Raw genomic sequence first — 24,852 nt, forward strand, 5'->3', positions numbered from 1 at the left:
TCAATTTGAGATACATGTTGTTGTTGTTGTTGTTGTTGTTGTTGTTGTCCAACAGTCCATGGCCAGTCAGTCTCTGTAGTCTGTCAATACATTAACAGAGCTGCCCATATACCTGCAAATAAACCAAGAGACTCAAATAAAAACCTATACCTTGTAACAGCAGGGCAATGTCATTTCAGCAAAAAAATGTCTGTTCTACATTAATTTAAACAAACTGGGAAGGTTGAAAAATAATATATAAAAATCTGAAAAGGGTTAAGAACAGTATATTGGCTACATAGACATAACAAATGTGTTGCAAATGGCTTGGACATTCGAAACAATGCAGCCAGAGAATACTGATAGTAACAATAAACAAGAGTGAGAAAGTCAGTCCAAACAAGTCTTAAAAATAATTATTCCCAGGTGGACCAAATGGAACAGGTCTGTCCAAATGATAATCTACTGTAACGACTGAATGTGTGTATGTTCTATATGTGTGTGTACAGTTTTTTGTGTGTGTATGTAAGCGGGAGAGGGTGTATGTGTGTCCAAGCTGCGTGACTGAGATGGGGAGTATGTTTTACAGTGTGATTGTGTCTACAAACGAGTTGTGTGGTGAAGATCACGGATGTTGAGAACACAATTCAGGGTTTACAAGGAACAGGATATACACACTGGACTTTACACTAAAGAAAAGATGACGCTTACATTTCAAATTACCTTTAGGGAGAGAGTTTACTCAGCAACTGAGAGAAATGAGAGAAATGAGAGCGCAGGCAGGAAGTCAGTCAGAACCTGATTTCCTGTGTAGCTTGTGGGTTAAGACAGGGTAACAAAATAGCACAAGTTTAAAAATAAATCTGTTGTTTCATTTAGGGATGTTGATTACAGACCGGTACGTTTGGTGAAGTTCCAAGCCCAGACTTTTTGACTCCGTACAGTACGACTGAAAATGTACAAACCGTTTGTTCTATTGTGCTGATTTGGCTGAAGGTAGGAACTGTTTCTTGGTGCTTGGATATACCACTTCTCCATATTAAGGTCTTAAAACAAAACAGCCAGTGCTGCTTAGATGTGTCTACAAGGGTTTTAGCTCAAAGCTGATATTGCAATCGACTGACTCCATTTTTTTTGTTTTAAACCCCGGCAGCTTCTAATATTTACACAGGTATCTGCCTAGTCTTAGTACAAGTTGTAATGTCAAGTGATTGATTAAGGATAGCCTCATGTGTCCGATTAAGGGATTTTGACTTTGAGCTTCTGGAAGTTAAAGGTCCACACCCCAGCCTAGTGGGCTGAGCCTACCCGGCCACGTTTGGCTGTCATCAGGTTATACGGCCTTAAACTATGTGAGGTTTGTCTGGTACATCCCAGATTTCACCAGACAAGTGAGTTTGATTTGGTACCGTTTCACCTTGCTCACTGTGGTGTCTGTGCAGTGGGTCCAATTCGGGTCCTCAACTGATGTGCACACCGAGTAACAGAAAAGCCAACATGAATCATGTGTATAATTGTAGCACAGCACACACCCACTAATGTCTGAATCCAAAACCACGTATTGTGACCGCGTTGGATGTCAAGAGACTATACACGCCCAGGTGTTAATCCAACCCGGAGAGTCATCAAGCCGGGTTTAACCAGCATCTCTCTCTCTGCCTGGCCTGGGGGCTGGAAGGAACACAGGGCAATTATGTAACTCTGAATGGTGTGGCCCACACCCAGGGCAACTGGGGCACAATCCTATTTACAGCGCTCGTTTGTGGTGCATAAACAGCAAATAACTAGTCTTGGTAGCCAAGAGATTCACCGTCCTCTGTCCCTCCTTGCCTTCAGGTCAGATTTCAACCCTACATCTTTATCTGAGCTCTTTGTTCTGCCACCTCTGGTCCCCTGATCATCCCAACCCTCCAGGTTGAGCCTAGTCAGAGATGTTATCTGCCCAGACACACTGATGGTGGAATCGGATTCCCCTTGAGGCTAGGAATCCCAGACCATTTTTTGTAAACCTTTTTATAGTGTATCTGAGGTAAATCTAAAATAATACCACTAATGCCTTTGTCAGCCAACACTTGCAATTTTTTTCTTGTAATTTTGCTGATAGTGACTAGTGCAAAGAGCTAAATGACAAACTTGTAAAAATGTTAATACATGTCAGAGATTAGAGTAGAAATATGGTATCCAGTTCAAGCTAATATGACACATTAACTAGTCTGACCTGAACACGTTATTTTTTGGTCACGATAAGGGTGTCACTAATGGACAGTACTTATGACCCCCACTTTTATGTTTCTCGTTAACAGTTGAATGGGTAGATTCAAAGTGGGATTCCTGTGTGTGTTTGGGGGTGTTTCCTTCCTCTGTTGTAAGGAATTGTAGGATCTCCCAGGTATAATTAACCTGAATTTATGCAAAACACCTTCATTGCACCCAGCTGAACTCCATTTAACTAGTGACTTCTAAACACAATTGTTTGCACCAAAGCCCGTTCAGGTGTCATAGCAAAGGAGGTGAATACTTATGCAATCTATTATTTTGTTTTTAATATTTCTAATTCATTTGGAACAATTAGAATTTTTTATTTTTCAAATTGACATTTGTAACTTTTTTTTAGCAACAACTCCTGATTAAATCAATTTTTATTTCATGTTGGAAACAGATAACGTGAAAAAGTCCAAGTTGGGTTAATCCTTTTGAGGGGCACTGTGGACTAATTGATGTTTTTCATGAAGAGCTTACTTCCACTACAAATAGCATCTATGAACTGTCTGGCTTTTGCCACTGGCCTTTTTCACAGCTTATTAACCAGTTATACTAGTATCTTACTACTTGGAATAGTCATTAGAATTGTGCCCATGCTACAGTAGTGAGAAAGCGAACTTTACACTGCCAAAGCTATTTCATTTCATGGCACAACAACATTTGTTTTTCTTTCATATGTTAAGGACATTGATGCTTCAATATAGGTGGCGATAACATTAGTATTTTGTCGAATTAAAAGACAAAAATACTGCGCAAACCCCTCATCTTTCACTGCGCAACGGTTGTGGTCTTTATTACCCCAAAAAGCATGCATGGATGAGTACTTTGAACATCCATCAGAAATAGTTGACCATCCGGGCACTTTTTGCATACTATTTTCAGCGTACTATGGTTTGGGACATAGACTACTAATGTCCTGGCATACTATATAATAGACTGTAGACAGTATGCGATTTGAGATTCAGCCAGAGCCAGCTGAATCACACTTGAGTCCTTTGACTCAGTTTTGACAATAATGGGCCTCTTCACATGATATCTGGCTGAATTCCATGTTCCAACTTCCAGTCGGGCGGTAGAGATGACATGTTCAGAACTGTAACACTGTTGACACCTGTTGGTAAACACAATGGTCCTGCAAATGTCATCTAAAAGTCTCAAATTCAATGTTGATGAATATGTTCCATAAATGGGTCATTTCCACAAAACACTGGTATAAGCACTGGTATAAGTTAGTGGTCAGGCTAGGCCCATTACAATTTAAAATAGCCTATACAAATAGAGATCATGGGTTTATATAAGTGTAATATTCTGGTTTATAACAATGCTTTGGGGATATGCTCTTTTTGCATTACACCATTCAGGTATCGCATAGGTAATGTTAAATCTCGCCATACAATCGACGTCTGTGAACCAGGCCTGTGCGAATATTGGCTATTACGTAGATATCGGAGGAAATGTTGATAAGTCGCTTTGTCCTATAGAACAAAACGTTCTGCCGCCGTGGCTTAATATTCGTGTCAATGTCGACCTAATGATTCGCTGCTATAACTGTATTTAGCACTGGGCTTTCGGTGATGGCTGCTGACCTCTACTGTCAGACAATGTTACTGCCAGGTTGTCCAGATATGACGTCAGAAGTGACAGGGGCATCCACAAATCTTAGGGAAGAGCACCGTCTATCGGCGGCATGTGGCTCTCTTTTGGCTGTCTACCTGTTTAGTCTATACCAAATCAGGGTGTAATTCGTTTGCTATTAATCCATGCTTTATCATATTAGGCTGGCCTATACCAATTCCGACTATGTATCCGGGGTATTTTATTCTCGCAATTAGGATGGGCCTAAACAATGTTCATTTGAACAATAAATACTTTTCAATCATTACACTTAATGTAACGGTTCTTGTCACAGATCTGTAAGTTAACATTGTTGGAGTAATAACTCGCGCTGGGCTTGCTGTCAGAGGCTGACAGGCCACGCCTGGAAATCCAGGGGCGGGGGAGAATGAACGTTTAACTTTTCCAAAAGTAAAAACACAGCACAACTTTTTTTCGTCTTTTTACTGTGTCATCACCGCAGTCAACTACCCGACCGAGAGAGAAGGAACAGGACTTGCATAATGTCTGGCGTGGCATCAACGTTGGCCAAGAAGAGGGCATTGGCTGCAGGATTTGGTACTAATGCCAACGCGACAAAGTACCTAAATCAAGACTTCCAAACACTGAGGACCGAGTGTCTGAGTAGGGGTTCGCTATTCACGGATCCCACTTTTCCAGCCGCTCCTGAATCTCTGGGATTTAGAGAACTCGGCCCAACTTCCTCCAAAACCAGAGGTGTACAATGGAAGCGACCAGGGGTGAGTGTATTCCCTCTTCACACCCATAACCCGAAACAACTAGATCACAACAGAATATATCACTAAAGCCTAATGTCACTGACTTCCAGGAGTTTGAAGATGGGCGTGTCCGGATGCTTGTTCTTTTTAGTTATAGACCGATGGGACTAAAAACCCATAATGTTCTTATACCTTTCTATCCAAAACAATGCGTTACCTTTATAACTGAATAGCATAATTTCGGAACTTCACAATCTGTGCACATCTTGAATTTGAAAGACCCTGCTCTGAAATGGCTGACAGCCAGACGTTACTGGCGTGACTCATTCTCCAGCTATTTCTATGTAACTTCGATCATCTGATTCCAAGCGTTTTGAATGTATTGCTTTCGGAGTTTCTACTCGCCCTTTTCCCTCAGGGCACACTTTACTTTTGATGTTATTTTATTTGAGTGTATAAGGGAACCTTTTTTTTTTATAAGGGAATGTATTTCTACATAATTGAGCAACACTCCTGACAGTTTTTAGTTTGTAGTTTAATCATTAAGGTTAACTGCCTTGCTCAGGGACAGATTTTCTTTCCCACCTCTCTGACTGAGGGATTCAAGCTGGCAACGTTTCAGTTGGGAAACCCTTGATTAAATCATAGAAAAGTGCTTGGGATTTGCTAATTCTGGACCTCTGAAGTGCATAATTCTGTTGATCAGTGTTTATCAATCTGCTGGAGTCATTCAGTGCTTTTATTTCATACTGTTGATTATAACTATCCTATCTTCTATCGAAAGTGAAAAACACTTTCATCAAGCATGGTACCTTGCTAACTACCACACCCTGTCCCTTCCTGAATAGGAACTAGTGTCCAAACCAGAGTTCATCGTTGGCGGAGCCTCCAGAACAGATATCTGCCAAGGTGGTCTGGGTAAGTCTGCCTCTGTATTAAACAAGAATGACATCGTTTTAATGTTTTCTTTTTAATTCTGCCATACTGGAGAGCCATTAGGGTTTGCTGCCTTGCTCAAGGGCTGAAGGTGAGATATCAGAAGGAGATCCAAAGCATGATATGCTGCAGGTAGTAACATGACACGTTATTGCTTCAACGCAAGGTTGGTTTCCAGTGAAACAATACTAAACATCTGCCAAATCAGAGTGTCCATTGGACCACCTACAGTATATTAAAAAACGGAACCAACCGGAACAGAGCAGGAAATTGGACAGGGTTGCCATGGGACGTGTACATGGCAACCTGCCTATGCTGTCATCACCGTCGAACAGGAAGTGCTAATACAACCAGTTAATGGAAAGCTCAGTTTTTTGCCAGGCCCAGTTCTCATGCTCACTGAGTCGTCATACTTTAGGTTAGTGTCTACCTTAGACGGTTACTCGTCTTCACCAGCCGAGAATGTGGTGTGGTTCCTGACCATACGGGACTAGCTGCGACAGTGCAGGACATGGCAAATCCCTAAGCAATGCTGTGCTTCCTTGTTGGATTCATATGCTGTTTAATATGGTCAATAAGGAGCAGTCTTTTTCAGCTCCTCGTTACTCAGCCACCAAAGGGACGACATGTGTGTTTTCAGGGTGTGGCTGGTACTCAGCAAACAGTTGCCCAGGCCAGGATAGACTCATTGATCCAAGTGTTTTTGTGACAATAATAGCGAAGCTCATGTTTCAGGTGGTTCAGTTTCAGAAAACACCTATTTTTCACACATGACTGCGTATGGGACACTTCACACGTGTTCAACAGTAAAACTTTTGTAAGATTAGAACTTCAAAAAATGGTCTGTATTGACATTCTTTTTCCAAATCATTGCGCAATCCTTGTTAAGCTGGATAGTGAATGTCCTGTTGTGCCAGAAAATCTCTTGCTCTGTGCTAGCCTGTAGACAATTTGACAACAGATGGTAAATAAAAGCTAGTGTACAACCTTAGACTTGTACTAGAAAACGAATTTCCAGATCTGTGGAAGGAAACTTGTATGTCAGTAAATACAGGTGAAGATGGGTAGGCATAATGAAAGCATTCGGTGGTGGGAAATGGAGAGAGGATTGGCTGGTAGGACAAATGCCTCCCTCTGTAAAGATGGTTGCCAGTCTAGTTTAACCAGGTTAGGAATTAGGACCGCAGGGGGAGGTTTTGATAATTTGAGTCCTGGCACTTTTAAGCAATTCGCTGTGCCAGATGTATTTTACAGGAATTCCTTTTACTTACATTTTAGACCCAGTCAGATTGAACCCACAACCTCTGGCATTGCTCTACCAGCTGAGCTACACAGTGCCATGCTCTACCAGCTGAGCCACACAGGGCCATGCTCTACCAGCTGAGCCACACAGGGCCATGCTCTACCAGCTGAGCTACACAGGGCAATGCTCTACCAGCTGAGCTACACAGGGCCATGCTCTACCAGCTGAGCCACACAGGGCCATGCTCTACCAGCTGAGCTACACAGGGCCATGCTCTACCAGCTGAGCTACACAGGGCAATGCTCTACCAGCTGAGCTACACAGTGCCATGCTCTACCAGCTGAGCTACACAGTGCCATGCTCTACCAGCTGAGCTACACAGGGCCATGCTCTACCAGCTGAGCTACACAGGGCCATGCTCTACCAGCTGAGCTACACAGGGCCATGCTCTACCAGCTGAGCCACACAGGGCCATGCTCTACCAGCTGAGCCACACAGGGCCATGCTCTACCAGCTGAGCCACACAGGGCCATGCTCTACCAGCTGAGCCACACAGGGCCATGCTCTACCAGCTGAGCCACACAGGGCCATGCTCTACCAGCTGAGCCACACAGGGCCATGCTCTACCAGCTGAGCCACACAGGGCCATGCTCTACCAGCTGAGCCACACAGGGCCATGCTCTACCAGCTGAGCTACACAGGGCAATGCTCTGTCTTTTATTTTTCAGTAGTCCTACAATGACTCATTATGTCATTGAGAAATGTACGATAAACAATAGACACACTCATTGTTTATAGAAAAATGGCGTTCCCCTATAGGGATTTACCAAACTGGTGAGCTCATAACATTAGGGTGGTTCGTGCCACAGTAGCCCACTAAAGCATGACATTTGGATAATCTCCAGTTGCTTTATACATTTTTGGACCGATTAACACATTTATTTATCCTTAGATTTTTTAAGGCATGTAGCTGTTCTAAATCCCTCATTAGTTTAGTTTAACTATCGTACATCTATAGATCTGTGTATGAGTTTCAGAGGGGTTGTACTACATCTTTATTTGTAATTTTTTTATAGAAACATGCTGGGAGGAAAACTTGTTAGCTTTTCAGTTGCGGATCCCAGCTTTAACTGAGGTCAGCTGTTCTGTAATGAAACGATCCACTGTGTGGCCTCTGAGGAACTGACAGAGAGATCTCTATGACTTTGGACTGCAGGCTGTTATGGACTTCTGATGCACTTTGTAGATGCAGTTTGCTGTAAATGTCTGGGGCATCTAGTTAGTTGGACTGGGACTCTATTTGCACATTTTCAAGACGTGGAACTATTTAGGCTCTGGCAGAGTGAATGTTTCTTGTGTGTCTGTGTTAGGAATTTGATTTAGCGTTGCCCGGAAGTCTTGCGTACGTCATATGAGGACCCTTCTAGGCTGTCAGTTGGCTGTCGTCCTCTGTGTGGTGTTGTTAGAGTAGGAATCAACAAGGGTTTCTCATGAGACGACCAGACCCTGGACCAGTCGGTCATCAGCATAAGTTAGGGCTAAATGTTGTCGTGAGCTCTGTACCAAACCTACAGGTAACACAAAATAAAGGAAGTACCAAGCTATTTCTGCGCCATGCTGGGGTTCGATCTTTATTCTGATTGCGGTATCCGTCTCCTCTCTGTTGGCTCCAGGTGACTGTTGGCTCTTGGCTGCCATCGCCTCTCTGACCCTCAACGAAGATGTCATGGCCCGGGTTGTTCCCACTGGGCAAGGCTTCGGACGCAGCGAATACGCCGGCATCTTCCACTTTCAGGTCTGTTTCGAGTTCACATATTTTAGTGTGTCTGTCATGACATGGGGGCGTTTCTCCAGGGGACAGGGGGAAGGCTGGTGTGATCCACTTCCGGGTCAACGTTCTAGAGCAGGGATGGGCCACTTGGATGGTGGTGGGGGCCACAGAATTTATGTACTGGTCATCAGGGGGCAGCAGATTAACATGGAACACACACACACATGTCCATGTATTGTATGTAATTATTAACAAATGCATGAAAAGTACACTAGGTCTGATGCTAGTTTACATATATCTAGGCAATTTAAAAATATCGACCAACATGCGGTTTTCCCACTCTGCTCATCTCTCCCGGGATTCAACGCTTTCGCTGCCGTGTTCTTAAACACGTTATTACAGTGTATTACATCAAGTGTTTTATGGCTCAAACATCAGCACACTCATCTACACTTAGAAAGACATCACAACAGCTTTCTGACACCCTGAAATTACTGTTTGATTTCAAGTTCTATTTCATGTTTTGTTTCCAGCATAGCTTTTGGTTCCAATACTAACTGTACAACAAATTCAAGGTCAAACATGATATATAATATTATTTTCATGTGTATATCCTTTTACTGTTTTCTAAATCCATCTGAGGGCCGCACAAAGAGGGGGTGGGGGGCCGCCTGTTGCCCCTGCCTGTTCTAGAGTCTGAATTATACTGCTGTTAGGTGGGCAGACACATCCTACTGAAGACTGTGCAGTTTAACCTGATCCCACCTACACACAGATGTGTTGCCTCGTCCTGTTAGTTATAGCGGTCTCCTTTGTCCTTTGAACTGTGGTTCCCAAACTTTTCTGGTTACTGTAGCACCAACTTTGCTCTGGCCTGACTGCCCCTGAAGTACCCCCTCATGTTCATTATACCAGTTAGGTCTTAGTCCCATGAGTCTTCTCAGGTAGCCCCTGTGGAGAGGCCAGGTACCCCCAGGGGTCCTCGTTTCCCTGGTTGGGAAGCACTGCTTTAGCAGATGTTCCTATCCAGAGTGACTTGCACTTGGAACAGTAGCTGCCATGTACTATCTGTGGTATTCTAATGAGCACTATGTGTGACCAACCCGCAATGAATAAAAACATGGGATTAAAAAAAAAGAAAACAGGGACCCAAAGAATGACAACCCATGTGACCCAGTACAAACACCCGGCCAGACTCCCAGGGAGAGTCTGTGTTCTCCTCCCCAGGACACTGATTGGCCCATCGCAGGCTCCTCCCCATGTCTCCTCCCCATGTCTCCTCCCTCAGGCATGTCATCCATAAGAGTCACCCTATATGAGAGATGCACGGTTCTGGGAGATTCCCTTCAGATGAGTCAGTGTGAGTTGGCAGGCGCCCTCGGGTGGGTTTGGTCGCAGTTTGGTTCTTTAAACTCCTATAGTGTTCTTGAAGGTTCTATTGTGTTAGCGGGGGAAGCTCTACCGAGACATCTGGGTTTGTTTCCATAAACTGTTAGTGTTTTTGAAGGTTGTATTGTGTTAGGGCTGGTAGGCTGTGCTGAGGAAGTGTGGTTGGGGGAAAATACGGGCCAGAGCCAGGCTGGGGGAGGAGGAAACTGGAGTGAGCCACAGTGAGGATGGTTGTGGACCCCAGAGGCTCTAGGTTTCTTGTGGTTTCTGGCTGTAACTGTGTCTTCAACAGCCCATCTGTTATTGCTTCTAGACAAGGGTGTAATTAACAACACAATGGTTATCGGATTTAAGATTTTATGCTTAATTGAACAGCCAAACTATATTTAAATTTTGTGATTAATTGTTTTGTTTTTCAGATGTATAACTAGTGATAATATAAAGAGGAATAGTCTACTCACAGGGCGTCTTCACCAAAATGGCTCAAGTTCAACACATTCTTTTATGTGTCTTTTGTGGCAACGCCTACTTTTTTACTAACAAATGTTTATAACATGGCCAGTGTTGGATGGAAGACATGGTTGTGGATTATATAGTGAATGTTCTGGAATGGATTCTGGAATGCAACCCATTCTCATGTTCCCGAACACCATGCGGTTATAGAAACACGGAATGTTTTCTTCTGTGGTCCTTCAGTTCTGGCAGTTTGGGGAGTGGGTGGACGTGGTCATAGATGACCGGCTGCCGACAAAGGACGGAGAGCTGCTGTTTGTCCACTCAGCCGAAGGCTCTGAGTTCTGGAGCGCCCTGCTGGAGAAGGCCTACGCCAAGTAAGGGACACGCAGGGAAATACAATGACACTATAAACACCACACACAATACACACACAATACACACACCACACAAACACAGCACATTAGTGGGCTTACAGCCAGACACAATCTGTCTTTGTGTAGAACATCTGTCTGTTTATGTAAATGATCTGTCTGTCTCTGTCTGTTTCACTGTCTGTCTATCTCTCTCTGTTTCTCTGTCTGTCTATCTGTCTGTCTGTCTCTGTTTCTCTCTCTGTCTGTCTGTGTCTCAGGGTGAATGGTTGCTATGAGGCTCTGTCTGGAGGCTCCACCACTGAGGGCTTTGAGGACTTCACAGGAGGGATTGCGGAGAACTACGAGCTCCGAAAGGCTCCGTCCGACTTGTTTCAGATCATCAAGAAAGCCCTGGAAAGTGGAGCTCTGCTTGGCTGCTCCATTGATGTATGCAGAACCTTGTAACTCCATTCTATTATTCCAAGTCCAGGTTTCAGGTTGGAATTGCAGTGTGTAATGTTAAGATTGTAGAACTTCACAGTGACATGTTGTTGTATTACTGGATTAGACCGGGTCTAACCTAGATGTATACAATGTATATTTGAAACAGTCCCTGGACTTCATATTATCAAGAAAAGTTTAAACTGCAAGTGATGATCTTTATTTCACTGTAATTAGTTGTCTCACTTTCGTTAATCCATTGTAACTCTGAATATATGTACTTCTCGACATAAACATCACTTAAAATATTACATTTTAATTATGAGACAACCACAGGTAATGAGCTGTGAAAATCTTACCACAGTATCCTGGACACAGATGAAACCTATAGTCCTGCCATAAAAAGGAAGCTGAATGGAGAATCTCCATTCACAACCACTTTGGTCCAGATCCCCAGCTGTTTTTGTGGTTTTATGGTCATAGCTGGTTCATGGTGTGGTTAGGGTTTAGTTACGGTTGGGCTTCCTGTCTCCAGATCACCAGTCAAGCAGACTCCGAGGCCATCACCTATCAGAAGTTGGTGAAGGGACACGCCTACTCTCTGACAGGGGCTACTGAGGTAAACATTAGACAGAGGCTGACATGTGTTTTGTAAGCAAGTCCTCAACAAACATGAATTGGCTGTAAAAACACTTTTATCATGAGACCAGGGCTAACTGCTGTATGACCTTTTGACCTGGCTGTACCAGGTGACCTACCGTGGCCGCAAAGAAAAGCTGGTCAGAGTTCGTAACCCCTGGGGTACGGTGGAGTGGACCGGGGCCTGGAGTGACAGGTAAGAACCCTCAGAACCATGGACGATCTGCAACATGGATACCAAGGCTGATGCCAAATTACATTTTACTTTACTCAGTTCAGAACGTAAATGTCCGTCTCTCTCTGTCTGTCCCTTCATCCACAGCTCCTCTGAGTGGAACAGCGTGGATGAGTCAGAGCGTGAAAACGTGAAGGCAGATGATGGAGAGTTTTGGTACAGTGGCAATTTCTTAATGACTTGATTACAACCTCTGAAAGGCCAGTCTCCCAGCCCAAGATTAATCCTAGTCCTTGTGTACTAAGAACTTTTAATGGAAGTTCCACATCACAGTAAATGTATTATTATGTTCATGTAAGCTCCCGCACTGTGAACAGTAAGCAGTTCAAGCTGCATTCTCATTCTCCTGAATATGATGGTGCGGCTGGAAGTCGGATCCACATCACGGGAGAACCTGTCGCATTAACGTGTCCCGAAGTGTTCAACAAATGCTTCGAAATGATTGCTAAATGTCTGTTTTGTACCAGGTTATGTACCAAGTTTGAAGACAAATGCTTACAGACCGACAGATCTTGTTAGGGCTATCGGTGTCCCCAAGCTACCGAGCACCACTCCATTTAAGCCCGGCTGTGTGGGTCATGGAATGTGTGGGAGGGGCCTCACTGAGTGATGTCATCATGTAATTGTAGTGGATCAGGTCTGCCATGCGTAGCCTCTAATGTAGGAGAATGGAGGACATGTGACGGAGGTCAGGAGGAGGTGCTATGGGAGATTGTTTGTATATTAAGACAAGGTGCCATGGGTTGTCTTTTTGCAGGTGGCCTAGTTTGATGCGTTACAAACAGCTCAACGGACCAACCAACTCAGCTTGATTTTTGTGTTAAAGAATTATAGTTATATAATTAGTTTTTGTGTTGCTTCATGTCTTAGCAGAATATCGCTGTATGTTAAAAAAAAACTGCTAAAGTTTACCGATATGGTGTGTTTGCAGGATGTCGTTCACAGACTTTACAAGGAATTACCATCGTCTGGAGATTTGCACTCTGACCCCTGACACCCTGACTGCGGATGATGTCAAACATTGGAGTGTGTCCAACTTTGATGGTGCCTGGAGGAAAGGGTCCACTGCTGGAGGATGCAGGAACAATCCCTGTAAGAGGATTAAGACACAGACCCACAGACATACCAGGACCCACAGACAGACCAGGAACCACAGACAGACAGACCCACAGACATACCAGGAACCACAGACATACCAGGACCCACAGACAGACAGATCCACAGACATATCAGGACCCACAGACAGACAGACCCACAGACATACCAGGACCCACAGACCCACAGACATACCCGGACCCACAGACATACCCGGACCCACAGACAGACCCACAGACAGACAGACCCACAGACATACCAGGACCCACAGACATACCAGGACCCACAGACAGACAGACCCACAGACATACCAGGACCCACAGACATACCAGAACCCACAGACATACCAGGGCCCACAGACATACCAGGACCCACAGACAGACATACCAGGACCCACAGACAGACATACCAGGACCCACAGACAGACAGGCCAGGACCCACAGGCATACCAGGACCCACAGACAGACAGACCCACAGACAGACAGACCCATAGACAGACATACCAGGACCCACAGACATACTGACTCACAGACCCACAGACATACCAGGACCCACAGACATACCAGGACCACAGACATACCAGGACCCACAGACAGACAAACCCACAGACATACCAGGACCCACAGACATACCAGGACCCACAGACAGACATACCAGGACACACAGAAAGACATACCCACAGACATACCAGGACCCACAGACAGACATACCAGAACCTACAGACATACCAGGACCCACAGACCCACAGAAAGACATACCAGGACCCAAAGAAAGACATACCAGGACCCACAGACAGACAAACCAGGACCCACAGACAGACAAACCAGGACCCACAGACAGACAAACCAGGACCCACAGACAGACAAACCAGGACCCACAGACGGACATACCAAGACCCACAGACAGACATACCAAGACCCACAGACAGACATACCAGGACCCACAGACAGACATACAAGAACCCACAGACAGACATACCAGGACCCACAGACAGACAGACCAGGACCTACAGACAGACAGACCAGGACCCACAGACAGACAGACCCACAGACCAGGACCCACCAACAGACAGACCAGACAGACCCACGGGTCAGACCCACAGACAGACCAGGCAGACCACTAAATCATAGTGCCTTTATCATACAAAGTGCCTTGTTGCAGTACACAGTATGGACAGCATTCCATTCTGACATGTCCTCACTTTCATGCTTGTTAATGACACCCCTCCACAGACACGTTCTGGATGAATCCCCAGTTCAAGATCAAGTTGGATGAGGAGGATGACGACCCGGATGATAACGAGGTGGGCTGTAGCTTCGTTGTGGGACTCATCCAGAAGAACCGGAGACGGATGAGGAAAGTAGGAGAGGACATGCTGACCATCGGGTTCGCCATCTATGAGGTGGGGTCATGTCTTTACGTCCTCGTGTCTTTACGTCCTTTTGTCTTTACGTCCTCGTGTCTTTACGTCCTTGTGTTATTAAGTCCTCGTGTCTTTACGTCCTCGTGTCTTTACGTCCTCGTGTTATTAAGTCCTTGTGTCTTTACGTCCTCGTGTTATTAAGTCCTTGTGTCTTTACGTCCTCGTGTCTTTACGTCCTCGTGCCTTTACGTCCTCGTGTTATTAAGTCCTTGTGTCTTTACGTCCTTGTGTCTTTACGTCCTAGTGTCATTAAGACCTCACATCTTCATGTCATCACATCATTACTTAATAAGAGGCCATTGAAGGTCTGATATTCCCAAAACACTGTACACAGTCTGTCCCCAGACCAGTTTTGCTCTTGTTAATCAGCCAATCAATCAAATGTGCCAATGAACCAATCAATCAAATGTATTTTCTGAGGCACTGTTTACATCAGCCCTTGACAATCAGTTGTTTACAAACCCCCAGACTAATACTTGGGTTACCCACTACTGTTTAGTTCATTATACTATAAACCTGTTATGCGGTAATTCTATGTTAATAGTCCATTTAGCACACGGCTTGATTCAACGAGACCTATAGTCAGTCGTTGTCCTGATGAAAATGTGTTCTCCTCCCAGGTGCCCCAGCAGTTCCACGGCCAGACAGAGGTCAAACTGGATAAGAACTACTTCCTGACTCACGCTCAGAAGGCCCACTCTGAGACCTTCATCAACCTAAGAGAGGTCAGCACGCGCTTCAAACTGCCCCCAGGAGAATATCTCATTGTGCCCTCCACCTTCGAACCCAACCAGAACGCAGACTTCTGCCTACGAGTGTTCTCTGAAAAACAGCACGAAACTCAGTAAGGGAGTGTGTGCATGCGTGTGTGTGTGTGTGTGCATGCGTGTGTGTGTGTGCTTGCGTGTGTGTGCTTGCGTGTGTGTTTGCGTGCGTGTGCGTGCATTTGTGTGCGTGGATGCGGTGTGGCTAACTGTGAATGTGTTTCTAATGTGTTTATTTCTTTATTCCTCAGACACTGTGATGATCCTATTGAGGCTCACCTAGATGATGTAAGGACCTCTTTTATGCTTTATTACACTCCTAAAGGTGCCTTGGGAATGTTAAGATTGGCACACTGACGGAACCTTTCCTGGTCTAAAGGTTCCCCCACAGGAACCCCCTTTAAAGGGCATTAGGGGAACTGCTGTGTAAAGTTTCTAACCAGAATGCTTTTGTGATGGATGTCCAGTGTTGAACCTGTTTAAGAATATTTTGTAGAAGTGGAAGCCTATCAGATGTTAGGTGTGAAGGCTGAAGCCTATCAGATGTTAGGTGTGAAGGCTGAAGCCTATCAGATGTTAGGTGTGAAGGCTGAAGCCTATCAGATGTTAGGTGTGAAGGCTGAAGCCTATCAGATGTTAGGTGTGAAGGCTGAAGCCTATCAGATGTTAGGTGTGAAGGCTGAAGCCTATCAGATGTTAGGTGTGAAGGCTGAAGCCTATCAGATGTTAGGTGTGAAGGCTGAAGCCTATCAGATGTTAGGTGTGAAGGCTGAAGCCTATCAGATGTTAGGTGTGAAGGCTGAAGCCTATCAGATGTTAGGTGTGAAGGCTGAAGCCTATCAGATGTTAGGTGTGAAGGCTGAAGCCTATCAGATGTTAGGTGTGAAGGCTGAAGCCTATCAGATGTTAGGTGTGAAGGCTGAAGCCTATCAGATATTAGGTGTTGAAGCTGAAGCCTATCAGATCTGTGTGGCATTCAGACAGTACTTATTGGCCGAATGTAGATGTCATTCCTGTTAAATTGGTACACTGCTAATTAAAATGTATGCCTGATTTGCTGAAAGATGTGGTATATCAAACTATAGGTATGACAACTTTTTTGTCTAATATTGTTGATGAACGGTTTATTATCGCAATAAGCATCTTGCAATGTGTGGTGTCTAAGAACACCTCTTAGCCAGCTAAATTCATACTGTACACTGTATATAGTGACAAACTGGTAACTATCCTTACTTTAGGATTAGCATCTGCTTTCAGCTGACCTCCGTTAGCCTAGCTGCAGTCATGCAATAGCACAGATTAACAGGAAAGACTTTTGCACCAACCGGTGCCCTAAAAGTCTAGTTTAAAGCCAGTCAATGAATTACGTGAATAATGTGCTTTCCTCCAGAGTCCCATGTCAAAATGTTTTCATGCTATTTAACTCATTCTGCTCTCCTGGGCAATGCATCATGGTCAAGGTACCACATGTCTTTTTTTCTCATATGTCCTCAGGACACAGTGTCAGAGGATGAGGTTGAGTCGTCATTCAGGAGCTTGTTTACAAAGCTAGCTGGAAATGTAAGTATTACTGACTAATAACAATGAGAGGTGAGGGAACCTTGGCGATGGGTTCTTACAGAGAGACTGTTGTTCTGTTGTCCTGTGGGTTGGATGTTAAAATCTCAGCTCCTACATACATTTGTAAAATTGCAATTAATGCTCCTCTATTAAATACTGTGAATGTTTTCTCATTATCTTTATTTACTGTGACATGAAGCTGATTGATAGTGACTTGTTATATTTTTTCATAGGAGACCCAACTTTAGACCTTAGATAATTATGTTTGGAAAAACACTCACCAGATGTATAATTTTCTCTACATTTCTCACAGATGATATGCAAAAGAAAGATTGTATTTGTGTTTGAAAATACTGACTTTGGAGTTGACTGAGTTTTCAGATTACTGAGATTGTTGCCCTCTCTCCCGTTTCCAAAAACGTTGGGACGCCGTGTAAAATGTACATGAAAACAGAATGCAATGATGTGCTAATTATTGAAACCCTATATTCAACAGAATACTGTACAAAGACAACATTTATTACCACATAGTTATTTGTCTCCTTTTTAAATCATAATGATAAAAGAAATGACCCAAAAGACCCTGATCAAAAGTTTACATACCCTTGAATGTTTGGCCTGGTTACAGACACACAAGGTGACACACACAGGTGAAAATGGCAATTAAAGGTGAATTTCCCACACCTGTGGCTTTTTAAATTGCAATTAGTGTCTGTGTATAAATAGTCAATGTGTTTGTTAGCTTTTATGTGGATCCACTGAGCAGGCTAGATACTGAGCCATGAGGAGCAGAAAATAACTGTCAAAAGACCTGTGTAACAAGGTAATGGAACTTTATAAAGATGGAAAAGGATATAAAAAGACATCCAAAGTCTCTCAAATGCCAGTCAATACTGTTCAATCACTTATTAAGAAGTGGAGAATTCAGGAAATGATACCAAGCCAAGGTCAGGTAGCCAAAACAGCCAGATGAATTGTTCAGGACAGCCTGCCTGCTGTCCAGACCTGTCACCCATTGAAAACATTTGGCGCATTATGAAACGACAAATACAACAGAAGAGACCCTGAACGGTTGAGCAGCTAAAATAATTTAAAAACATTTCACTTTCAAAACTACTGTAGTTTCCAAACCGAGGATTGTTAAAAGAAGAGGTGATGCAACACAGTGGTAAACATGCCCCTGTACCAACTTTTTTGAAACCTGTTGCTGGGATCAAATTCATAATGGGCATGTATTTTTTCAAAAACAATAACATTTCTCAATTTAAGCATTTGATATGTTGCCTTTGTACTATTTTCAATTAAAAATAGGGAGAGATTATTTGCACATCATTGCATTCTGTATTTATTAGCATTTTATGCATCACCCCAACTTTTTTGGAAACATGCAGCACCCCAACTGTTTTGCTTGTACTATGTTTTCGGTGAGGAATGTGTTGTAGACGTTACACCAAGTTGTCTTAAATGACACGACACTTAAAGGGAAAATCTATTGTCCCAAAAAAATGACACTTTCTGTCTGCCAGCATTGGGCTCCGGCTGGCGAAATCTAATCACTGTCAAATGCATAGATGGAACTAATGAGGCCATCATCCAATATGGTGGTACTGATCCCAGTTTGGCTCTTTAAGTCCACTGGGCAGTCTTTGAAAGCTATATTTCTTATGAAATCATGTACAGTATTGAGGTGAATGATGTGAGGGAGTGGTAATGTTGGCAGTAATAGAAAGAATCTGGGCGATAATGAACAGTTAGACCAGTAACAGCTGTTGTATAGAGTGGGTGTGGCCAGAATGCATGTGTCTGGGGGGTTAAAGGTTAAGCAGCTGTCTTGGTAGCTTTTTTTTTTTTGCAACTTGCAGTATCTTGTCCCAGGCTGTTAACGTTGCCATGAAAATGACATCAGGCAGTATTGACACAAAGGGGCTTTTTACTTTTTCAAAAGTTGTCATGAGTCAATTAGCTTATTTTTTGGGGTACCTCGGATGACTTTGTAGGCTTTGATGTCATTTTGTGACACATGGAGAATGCATGCAGGAAGTAAAGAGTAAATCTACAGTATATACTGTACCTTTCATAAGATATATACAAAGAAATTACAGGTCCTGACAAGTGTCCATGAATACAGCATATAACAGACTCATTAGACAAGTGATAATCCTGTGTTTGTGTTAATTGTGTTAATATTATATCGAGGCCTACGCAAGCTTGGCTTACCTTGCTGAATTTCCTCCTGTGATTTTAGTGGAAAACATCACTTTCCTGTGGATACTTTTAAAGAGAACATATTGTGACTTCCTTGTTTACAGGACATGGAGATTTCAGCAGTTGAGCTTCAGAGTATTTTCAACAAAATCGTTGCTAAACGTGAGTGAAGTGTTTTCAGCTGGTGCTGTGTTTGTACTGCGTGTTCTGCCTTGCGTAAGGAGCAGAGTATTTACGCGTAGCGGTGACTGCAGAAGTGCTAAGACTTTTTGATTTCCACTTCGCAGGGACCGACATAAAGACGGACGGCTTCAGCATGGACACCGCCAGAGTCATGGTCAACCTCATGGACGTATCCTCTGCTTGTGTTTTCTGTCCACTTCCGTCCTCAGATGGGGCTTCAAGTACTGTTTTACTGCATCGGTTACTTTCACATCTGTAGCATAAGTATTGGCTACTGCCATAATCTGCGGTTCCACGCGGACCATGGGACATCACACGATGCGCAACAGTAACATGGAAGTACAGGGAATGAAGTAAACATGTATTTTTAGAGGACAATGCCTGTTTTCAGGCCAGGAGAGATAAGCTTCCTGATTAATCCATCAATTTGATGGAGACAATAGCTTGATCTTAAATAGGATATGTTAAAGTTCCCCTGCCCCTCCCCATGCCTAAGTAATGTTAAATAAAACCTTAATCTGGAGTATCTGCCTTCGGGCCTGTGTGCTGCCTGCAGAGTGAGATTAACGAGTGGGATTTAATAAAATGTTTGAAGTCCTCCCCCTCGAAGTCTCCCATCATGGAAATCAACTGATGAGTTACACACGAGACAGAATATGTGCATGTAATGATCTCAACTCAAAAGGCCCAAGTGAAAATGAAAGTATTTTGTTCTAAATGTCCTGTTCTTTTTGGGTCATGATGAGTCCAGATAGATGCTTTTCCCTAACTGTTGTACAGGACAACGGAAACGGTAAACTGGGCCTGGGTGAGTTTGCTACACTCTGGAAGAAGATCCAGAAATACCTGGTGAGGTTTTATCACGTCTTCCTGTTCTGTAACTCTCCCCCAGGGAGTCACACATGTTGAGTCCCAGACAGCTTATTAGAAGATGTTTGACCACGGCTACTCTAGTAGGGCATGTTAGCATTACCCAGTTCCCTCCCTCCCTCCCCCTCCACATTCACTTTGCCCTCTCACTCCACTCCCTCCCTCCCTCCCCATTCACTTTGCCCTCTCACTCCACTCCCTCCCCTCCCTCCCTCCCCATTCACTTTGCCCTCTCACTCCCTCCCCTCCCTCCCTCCCTCCCTCCACATTCACTCCACTCCCTCCCTCCCCTTTCTCCATCCTTCCCTCCTACTCTCCTTCTCTCCACTCCATCCATCCCTTTCCTTTCTCCCCTCTTCTCTTCTCTCCTCTCCTAACCCGCTCCCTGTTTCCCTCTTCTCCCTCATGTCCATCTATTTTCCTCCCTCTATCTCACCTCCATGCGTCTCACCCCCCCTGTTGCTAGGCCATCTATAAGAAGAATGACATGGATGGGTCTGGAACCATGAGTACCCCTGAGATGAGGATGGCCTTAAAGGAAGCAGGTTTGTGGACAATAAATTCCATTTCCTGACTGCTCTACAGGCTCAGTTTCAGAAGACATCACTCTAGTATGCCCTCCCCCTATATCATGGTATAGTAAGTGCTTTGGACCAAAGCATCCGGTATGTGGCATACATTATACATAACCCAGTTACCGGAGCGAGATCCCAGGGGAGCCCGGGTTCCTTCTGGAACTGAGTTATGACCTCCACAGATGTATAATTTACATTGAATTAAAGGAGTGACATCATATGATGGATGGTTAGAATGTGTTTAGAGCAGATCGGGTGGGTGAAGGTGGAGGCGCCATCTCCATTCCTACTTAATTTGAACTTTTAGCCCTCAGCCTTACGTTAGTAAATAACTGTATAGTTACAATCATAGGTGTATGTCTGCCACCATCTGCAACTTAATAGCCTCTTTTTTAATATTCAAAGTAGTTATCCTTGGAGACTTTCACATGGACTGGGAGACACAAGATTCAGACAGCTCAACACAGAACTTTTGTACTATATCCTCTCCAGCTAATCACTAAGCCAACCTGGCCTAACTCAAAGCAGCCTACAATGTCAACATTGATTGATATTTGTGACCACTGCCCTATTGTATGTATGAGATATGCCGAAATTCAAATAGAGAAACCTCAAATTATCATTAAAAGACATTTCAGAAATGTTGGTGAACATGCTTCATGTACTTTTGTTGTAGATGGACATGCTTCATGTACTTTTGTTGTAGATGGACATGCTCCTTGTACTTTTGTTGGAGATGGACATGCTCCCTGTACTTTTGTTGGAGATGGACATGCTCCATGTACTTTTGTTGGAGATGGACATGCTCCATGTACTTTTGTTGGAGATGGACATGCTCCAATGTACTTTTGTTGGAGATGGACATGCTCCCCTGTACTTTAGTTGGAGATGGACATGCTCCCTGTACTTTTGTTGGAGATGGACATGCTCCCTGTACTTTAGTTGGAGATGGACATGCTCCCTGTACTTTTGTTGGAGATGGACATGCTCCCTGTACTTTTGTTGGAGATGGACATGCTCCCTGTACTTTTGTTGGAGATGGACATGCTCCCTGTACTTTTGTTGGAGATGGACATGCTCCCTGTACTTTTGTTGGAGATGGACATGCTCCCTGTACTTTTGTTGGAGATGGACATGCTCCCTGTACTTTTGTTGGAGATGGACATGCTCCCTGTACTTTTGTTGGAGATGGACATGCTCCCTGTACTTTTGTTGGAGATGGACATGCTCCCTGTACTTTTGTTGGAGATGGACATGCTCCCTGTACTTTTGTTTGGAGATGGACATGCTCCCTGTACTTTTGTTGGAGATGGACATGCTCCCTGTACTTTTGTTGGAGATGGACATGCTCCCTGTACTTTTGTTGGAGATGGACATGCTCCCTGTACTTTTGTTGGAGATGGACATGCTCCCTGTACTTTTTGGTTGGAGATGGACATGCTCCCTGTACTTTTGTTGGAGATGGACATGCTCCCTGTACTTTTGTTGGAGATGGACATGCTCCCTGTACTTTTGTTGGAGATGGACATGCTCCCTGTACTTTTGTTGGAGATGGACATGCTCCCTGTACTTTTGTTGGAGATGGACATGCTCCTTGTATTTTCGTTGGAGATGGACATGCTCCATGTACTTCCGTTAGAGATGGGTTCCATGCACAAGAGTTAGGCTGAAGAACAGATCCAAACCCTTGGTTACCAGATGATATTTCTGACGCCACTCCTAAGGAGAAAGGATGGCGTGGGGCTGAGGCTAGAAAAGCAGCTTCATGTTCTGACTGGCAGGTTATTGCTCAGGGTTCAGTTCTGGGTCCTTTGTTGTTTTCTTTGTAAATGATATCTGTAACTGTGTGAGAAACTGGCAGTTTGATGACAGTACTGTAGACTGCTGTCAAGTCCCTTGCTCAAACATTTGCCTACTTAAGCTCTGACTTTGTACATCTGAAGAAGTCCCTAATGATGCATTTCACAGAGCAAAAGCTGGTTTTAAAGGCAAATAAAACAAACTATACACTTTTCTAGACCAAAATAAAAAATCAACATTGTTACCCTTGACGGTTCTTTCATAACAGTATGTTCCCTCCTACTTTCAGAGGTGCTAGGAAATACCTTCAGAGGTGCTAGGAAATACCTTCAGAGGTGCTAGGAAATACCTTCAGAGGTGCTAGGAAATACCTTCAGAGGTGCTAGGAAATACCTTCAGAAGTGGTTTGATTAAAATATCTCTTTCAAAACACAGCATTACGGAGTTGGTGAAGAAGCTGGTTGGAGTTGAATTGGTTTCTTTTTCAGAAACCAAATCGTGTCAGTCTCGACAAATGGGAATTATAGTGATTTGATGTAAATACATGCTTCAGCCTCTGTACTCAAACCTGTAGATGCCGTCCCGTGCGGCTTTGTGTTTTATTCTAGATAGAACGATCACATCATTGTCTTTTGTACACGTCTGTCAGCTGGTAATCTCTGGCTTCCAGAAGGGCCAGACATTGGTTGATGTTTGTATATAAGAATGCAAAAACAAACAGACTATTATAAAGCAAAAAATAAATAGGAAAATCAGCAGTTATCAAATGTGCTCCCAAGACTTGTTAGTCTTAGAGATACGGCAGGTTCATTCAGAGTTAGGGAAAACTGCTTTTGTCTCCTACGCCCATTACAAGGAATATTTTGCAGAATAACCTCAAGTTACTCAGGTTCAGGTATGGCAGTTAGGATGCCTGATAAGGGACCTTTTTGTTGTTCGATGTGAATTTCTTTCATAATTATTTTTAATATTTATGTTTTATTTAAAATGTTTTTAATGTTTTTATTTGTTGTAAGACTAGGCTAAAAGGTTAAACAATCGTTTCTAACATACAGTTATCAGGCATCACAGGCATCTCAATTCCCGCCCTGGATTTTATAGGATAATTTCTCTTTGTCTTGGACTGACACTGGCTTAGGAGATGGCAGTGTCACTGTGTTAACGTACTTTCTACAGCCACGACGCGTGAACGCCCCAGCTAGCTGTGGCAGCGTATCTCAGGGTGACGCCCAAATGGCCACTGTGTAAATGTATTCTTTATGAACCCTCCCACTGTAGGGTTCACTCTGAACAACAGCATCCATCAGGCCCTGGCAGTGCGCTTCGGAGAGGCGGATATGACCATCGACTTCGATAACTTTGTGGCCTGTGTAATGAGGCTCGAGATGATGTTCAGTGAGTACAACCACATCCTGTCTTAAAGCCACAACCCTGAATCTGGGTTTCATCCAAGCGGGAGCTCCACTCCTAGCTTGTTTTGTTGTGAGGCTGAGTGGTAGCCGTGGAGCCTGACAGCGGTACATATTGCAGATTGTACATTTTGATGTGTGGGGATGGTATTCATGAGATGAAAATATTGATTGTGGGTTTGTAAATAGATGTATCCATACCAATAAAAAGCTCCACCATTCTTTTCGTAGATTGTTGTGTGAAGTAGATAGAGTTGTTATGATAAGATCTGATCTAGACCTTTACACCTGTGCCCTCTGTCCACCCTGTAGAAGTCTTCTGGAAGCTTGACATGGATAATTCTGGCAATATTGAATTGGATTTCTTCCAGGTGAGAACTCATAAAAGGCTATTTTTTATGTTGTTGCTGTTGTGGTCATTCTTGTTAATGAGGACGTTTTGTTGCTGATGCTGTTTCTGAGTTGTAATGTGTTGTTGCTGTTGTTGTTTCTGAGTTGTAATGTTTGTTGCTGTTGTGTTTCTGAGTTGTAATGTGTTGTTGCTGTTGTTGTTTCTGAGTTGTATGCTGTTTCTGTGTTTTAGTTGTAATGTGCTCAATGCTGTTTCTGAGTTGGAATGTGTTGTTGTTGTTGTTTCTGAGTTGTAATGTGTTGTTGTTGTTTCTGTGTTGTAGTGGTTGTCATTTGCGATGATCTAGAAGACAGCTGCATGTCAAATGAAGACCAAAACACCATCTGTTAAATCTGTATTGTCTATTTTATATTCCACTGAAAACAGCAGCACAAGACAAAACCAAAGTGCCTTTTTTATATATGTTTCTGTTGAAACACACTATGACCTGAAGTACTATTTTAGAGTTTTTCACTAGATAAGATAGCAGTCTAGGCCCATTCAACGTTTCTGCTGGTGATACCTTTGTGATATGTGTAA

The 24,852-nt window shown here is 43.6% G+C and overlaps 1 protein-coding gene and 1 long non-coding RNA gene across 2 annotated transcripts; one reads left to right on the top strand and one right to left on the bottom strand.

Moving 5' to 3' along the window:
• LOC105028008 lies at nt 1-918 on the bottom strand. Its single transcript, XR_829347.2, has 3 exons — nt 876-918; nt 703-728; nt 1-112 (listed from the first exon to the last, which is right to left on the bottom strand). It is a non-coding gene; the product is annotated as an uncharacterized LOC105028008 (long non-coding RNA).
• capn2a (calpain 2, (m/II) large subunit a) lies at nt 851-24,664 on the top strand. Its single transcript, XM_010900436.4, has 21 exons — nt 851-975; nt 4,319-4,595; nt 5,423-5,492; nt 8,427-8,548; nt 10,610-10,743; nt 11,001-11,169; nt 11,699-11,782; nt 11,913-11,998; nt 12,125-12,193; nt 12,969-13,129; nt 14,365-14,534; nt 15,176-15,399; nt 15,571-15,607; nt 16,814-16,879; nt 19,189-19,246; nt 19,372-19,436; nt 20,048-20,116; nt 20,604-20,682; nt 23,791-23,907; nt 24,234-24,292; nt 24,596-24,664. The coding sequence occupies exons 2-21, from the start codon at nt 4,359-4,361 to the stop codon at nt 24,617-24,619; spliced, it is 2,100 nt and encodes a 699-aa protein (XP_010898738.1). The 5' UTR covers nt 851-975; nt 4,319-4,358; the 3' UTR covers nt 24,620-24,664.
• Nucleotides 24,665-24,852: the final 188 nt, after the last annotated feature.

Source organism: Esox lucius, chromosome 5 (genome assembly GCF_011004845.1).
Source record: "Esox lucius isolate fEsoLuc1 chromosome 5, fEsoLuc1.pri, whole genome shotgun sequence".
Classification (NCBI taxonomy): Eukaryota; Metazoa; Chordata; class Actinopteri; order Esociformes; family Esocidae; genus Esox; species Esox lucius.

Coding starts and splice junctions, on each gene's coding strand:
- capn2a (XM_010900436.4), top strand. CDS start 4,359: ATGTCTGGCGTGGCATCAACGTTGGCCAAGAAGAGGGCATTGGCTGCA. Junction 19,437..20,047: donor TCATGGTCAACCTCATGGAC/GTATCCTCTGCT, acceptor ACTGTTGTACAG/GACAACGGAAACGGTAAACT. Junction 20,117..20,603: donor AGAAGATCCAGAAATACCTG/GTGAGGTTTTAT, acceptor CCCTGTTGCTAG/GCCATCTATAAGAAGAATGA.